Raw genomic sequence first — 5,000 nt, 5'->3', positions numbered from 1 at the left:
CACAGGAAGTCACATACATACGTTTTTTTTACAGCAGAGATTAAAGAGCTCTTTGTAAAAGTGCATCAGTTTTATTAAAACAGTTCATGTTTGTGAACAACTGAAGAGAAGACGTTAGACCCAGTGAGTTCCAGCGCTGCGGGTACCAGTATTTACCCGTCTGTGTTTAATGTGGTCGTTGTTTCTGTTTGACACTCGTCAGGACGCTCACTGTGTGTAAAGCGAACATCTCACTGTTAATGTGAAACATGTCGCTCTGATTTAAAACGTCTCTGTTTGACATTCCTCTGTTTGGTTTCAGATCCTGCAGAAAATCTTCTTGAAATCCTTCAAAATGTGGTGAAGCAGAAAGAAGTGTCCAACATGAGGAAGCTGGGACACCTCAACAACTTAGTGAAGGTGTGTGTGAACGCCGGGAGAGTAAACGGGCGCTTACTCTGAGGAGTGATGTTCCTGTGTTTAAGGAGTGAGTGCACCTCTGAGAGCTGCAGCTGTAGACGGTATAAAGAGCAGGCCGAAGAACACCTCGCCTCAAGTGAAGCTAAAAAAACATTCAGAGCTGGATGATTGGCTGCAGAATAGGTCATAAACCCCGCCCAGATACATTTGAAGTTATCATCAAGCCTAATTTTCTTTTTGATTATTTGATGTGTCAGAGCTCAACACTGACCAACATCTTTTTCTGCAGCTCTGGTTCCTGAAGTAAATTTCCCCGTTCAAATCCTTTCATTGACATTTCACAAAATCCTTATATCAAGAGAGTGAAGCCTGTAACCATGACAACCAGCTAACCCAATACTCGTGACAAAAAGGCGTTTTAAAACTGAGAAAAAGTTGAAGGTACAAGACTGTGTGCATCATTTTTCTTCCAGACTCGAAGAACAACACATCCCAGAATCCTTTGCTAATTATACCTCTTCTTCTTAAGTGTAACTTTAGTTTTGTTATCATGTTTATACTGTTAATACAAGTGTTGTACTGTCTTGTAGTTTGTGTTGTTGAATATATAAACTGCAGTGTGTATTTGTGTGTATTTGTGTGTATTTGTGTGTATTTGTGTGTATTTGTGTCCTCTCAGCTCCTCTGCAGCGTGGGTCACTCAGAGAAGAAACTCGGCTTCACACATGAGGAGATCATCGTCTGGTCAGTGTGTGGACGTGTTCATGCTGCTCTTTTCTTCTGCTGCAGTGTTCCTAATCATGCTCTAATTAAATCCTGCCTCTCCTCAGTCTCCGGCTGGCGTTGTTGAATGAGGCCAAAGAGGTTCGGGCGGCAGGACTACGAGCTCTGCGTCACCTGATCAGGGACAGCGGTGTGCTAGAGAAGGTGCTGAGGCTGCAGGTGGACTACCTGATCGCCAGGTGAGAGAGACCTCCACTGTTTTCTAGCCGGCCCAAAATGCAGTGCGCGAACAAATGTGAGATCCTGAGTTTGTCAAAAATACCCAGAGGTCTTACTGAGTCTGCATCAGACCGGTCTCTCTTGCATACTGTTTCCCACAATGCAAAGCGCCATGTCACAGATGGAAATGAGAGAACATGTCGTGGCTGTCATGGCGGCTCTGTCATGGCAGCCACCACAACAACACACATCCCTTTACATCCCTTTACTTATCATGTTACTTCAGCATCTTTTGCACTATTCACCACTGCACTGTTTCATGTTTAGTCATGTAAATATTAGTCTTTTATTATGTTTATTGTTGATATTTAATGTTGTACCTGTACATAAGAGAGCACAGTTCACCAAAGTTAAATTCCTTGTATGTGTTTAAGCATACCTGGCCAATAAATCTGATTCTGATTCTGTGTCTGAGACAGATTGTTTGTGTGTCTCTCAGCGTGCTCGAGTCAAAATGAAAACTTAAGACATCTTCTCTATAACTTTGTAAACACACATTACTGTTTTATTCAGTTAGTATGTTTTTGTCAACGATAATAATCCGGCTCACCTGGTTCAGAACCAGGACGACCCCAGCTCCACCCACAGTGATGTTGTGTTTGTGTAGTGACTGTGGATCCTCTGCTCTGATCGTCCTCTTGAATCCGTCTCAGGTGTATCGATATTCAGCAGAGCAACGAGGTGGAAAGAACTCAGGCGGTCAGACTGGCACGCAAGGTGAGATCTGCTTCTGATGGTTATTATTACACGTAGAAACATCGCTTAGCATGAGCGCACTGCCTCTTAATTAATGTACAATAACTCTGCTGATAAAAAGATTACAGACCAGTTCATTAAAGATGGCAACACAGTAGACGAGTCCTATTTGGGCGTGGCTGATCTGACTGACAGGCGGACGTGTTGTAGCTGTTGGTCTGGAGGCTTAAGACCCGCCTCTTTGCAGCTCTTTGCCTGTCGTTAGGTTGACTGACAGTTTGTGTCAAACAGCATTTTCAACTTGGCGACCGCCATCTTTGGGCTTCAAAATTGTGCTTCAGAAACCAACGGGCGACATAACTGAGACTACGTCCATATTTTATACAGTTTACAAACAGACTGTGTGTGTGTGTGTGTGTGTGTGTGTGTGTGTGTGTGTGTGTGTGTGTGTGTGTGTGTGTGTGTGTGTGTGTGTGTGTGTGTGTGTGTGTGTGTGTGTGTGTGTGTGTGTGTGTGTGTGTGTGTGTGTGTGTGTGTCCGTCCGTACACAGATGATCAGTGTGAACGCTCAGCTTTTCCCCTCCTCTCTCACCAATGCCCTAATCGCCGTGGGCAACGACGGGCTTCATGAACGAGACAGGATGGTGCGAGTCTGCATCGCCATTCTCTGTGAGCTATGTGAGTACACACTCATACACACACACACACACACACACACACACACACACAGGGTGATGTCAGCGGTGTCACAGTCTGTGTGGCCTCTTTATTCTGAAGCCTTAAAGAACCCCGTTGTGGTGGCCCAGCGGGGAGGGCTCAGCACCATCCTGAGGAGCGTGACCGCCTGTCAGCTGATCCGGATCAACGAGGCCCTGATCACCACCGTCCTGCACCTCCTCAACCACCCACACACCCGCCGCTATGTGCGCGCTGACGTCGAGCTCGAGGTACAGACCATACACTCCAGAATCCTCTCTCACTCTGTGTTTTCTGTTGTTTGATATAAAACATGACTCTGTGCTCTTTCAGCAAATCCTGGCCCCGTACACCGACTTCCACTACAGACACAGTCCTGACTCTGCGCTGCTCAAGTGAGTCCTCACAGACTGATAAACATAAAACATCAAAAGGGTTCTGATTATGTTCAACGCTAATACCGTAAAATCTGGAATATAAGTCACACCTGGATGTGGGTCTCAGTCTGGTTTTTTTGCCGTCTGTCAGAGGTGACAAAGGTTCAAACTGTCTTCCTTGATGGTTTCCATTAAAGTCTACATCGATCAGTCTGTGTGCTGCTGTGTCTCTTTTAGTACCGCCTGTCACCACCAGGTGGAGTTTGTAATCCTGCTAGCTAAATTCAGACCCACAGCCCTCGACTCGAGTCTCTCTGCCCCCCTCCTCTCGCTCTCTAACCAAGGAGTCTTTTCAATCAAACCTGCATGTAAAGGTTTTAAAAGTGTGTCTTATATTCCTGATTTTCTGGTATTTGTAATATTCAGGGTGTTCATTAATCTTGTTTTATCTGTCGTCATCAGGGAGGACAGACAGGCTCATTTCACGGCCAGTAAAATGTCGATAGTCGCCTCGTTTCGCTCGTGGTCAGGTAAATACTGCCAACAACACTCATCCTGTTTTTTATAAATCTACTGCTCCTCTAAGGATTACAGTAAAAATACATGTCCCACACTGACCTCCAGTAGCCTGCCATGTTTTCTGTAATGTACAGAAGGTCTAAATATCCACGCTGTGAATGAAATGATAAGTGATGGTAACATCTGACCTCCTGCTGAGCGGCCACACATTTGTAGTAAACGACACTTTTGCCCTGATTTCTACAGTGTTTTCCTCGATACACACACACACACTAGGTATGAAACAATACATTCAGCGAGCGGTTCAATACGCACCTCGGTTCTTTGGTCACGATTCTCAGCTGCCTCTCCTCACCGCTCGCCAGTTTAAAGTAATGTGTGTAATCTGACACCAGTGTTGTGATCGAGGGGTTTCCTCATCCCAGTGCATGGACTCACAGGCACACACAACCAGAGGCGTTTCAGAGAAAAAGACTTTTGACTATAATTCACAAGCGCATATTGAACTGTGGATGCTGTACCGAATGTTTGTGTCTCCTACAGGTAATAACCACACACCTACACATCGCCTTTTTACCCCGTTTATCTCTGATAGTCTCGAAATGTTGCTGTGCTGTAAACTCAGACCCTGTTCTCTCTCTGTGTGTGTGTGTGTGTGTGTGTGTGTGTGTGTGTGTGTGTGTGTGTGTGTGTGTGTGTGTGTGTGTGTGTGTGTGTGTGTGTGTGTGTGTGTGTGTGTGTGTGTGTGTGTGTGTGTGTGTGTGTGTGTGTGTGTGTGTGTGTGTGTGTGTGTGTGTGTGTACCCGCAGGCATCATTAACCTGTGTAAGTCAGGCAGCTCTGGACTCCAGTCTCTGATTGGTTTACTGTGTATACCAAATATGGATGTGAGGGTAGGTCATGATGTTACAGTGGAGTTGGTTTTTCTTTGTTAAAGAACACAACAACCTTTCACACAGCAGCTGAACGCTCTGAGCTTCAACGATCAGGGGTTTTAATGCGACCACATTTTATAGTTCATAATAACTACGTTAATACCTGTCTGATACCATGGCAACTAAAATAGACATCCTAGACTCCTAATATTGGCACTACCAAACTTCCCACAGAAAGCTAACAGGAGGCTGAACCAAAGCTGCAACCTCCGGTGTTGAAAAATGAAGCCGATGCTGAAGTGTAAAATCCTGCAGTTCCTCAAGTGTCCACTAGAGGCTGGTTGCAGAAGCACAGGAAGTCACAATACACACCCATTCTAAAAAGCCTGTTTTTACAGCAGAGATGAACATGTTTACAGCCTGGTTCAAAAAAACAA

The 5,000-nt window shown here is 45.1% G+C and overlaps 1 protein-coding gene across 5 annotated transcripts in view; it reads left to right on the top strand.

Moving 5' to 3' along the window:
- The window catches only part of LOC110000703 (rapamycin-insensitive companion of mTOR), a 23,049-nt gene that overhangs the window by 966 nt on the left and 17,083 nt on the right, over positions 1 to 5,000 (top strand). For 4 of the 5 annotated variants that reach the window (XM_065965669.1, XM_065965667.1, XM_065965666.1 and 1 more), the window contains 9 exons: positions 302 to 399; positions 1,079 to 1,143; positions 1,230 to 1,361; positions 2,055 to 2,118; positions 2,649 to 2,775; positions 2,875 to 3,044; positions 3,127 to 3,188; positions 3,633 to 3,700; positions 4,499 to 4,581. In XM_065965669.1, coding sequence (XP_065821741.1) covers positions 302 to 399; positions 1,079 to 1,143; positions 1,230 to 1,361; positions 2,055 to 2,118; positions 2,649 to 2,775; positions 2,875 to 3,044; positions 3,127 to 3,188; positions 3,633 to 3,700; positions 4,499 to 4,581 — 869 coding nt within the window. The remainder of the gene's footprint in view (positions 1 to 301; positions 400 to 1,078; positions 1,144 to 1,229; positions 1,362 to 2,054; positions 2,119 to 2,648; positions 2,776 to 2,874; positions 3,045 to 3,126; positions 3,189 to 3,632; positions 3,701 to 4,498; positions 4,582 to 5,000) is intronic. The other variant, XM_065965670.1, reaches the window with a different exon arrangement.

Source organism: Labrus bergylta, chromosome 17 (genome assembly GCF_963930695.1).
Source record: "Labrus bergylta chromosome 17, fLabBer1.1, whole genome shotgun sequence".
Classification (NCBI taxonomy): domain Eukaryota; kingdom Metazoa; phylum Chordata; class Actinopteri; order Labriformes; family Labridae; genus Labrus; species Labrus bergylta.
Note: the sequence above shows the minus strand (reverse complement) of the source record. Positions and strands in the feature narration are given on the sequence as shown.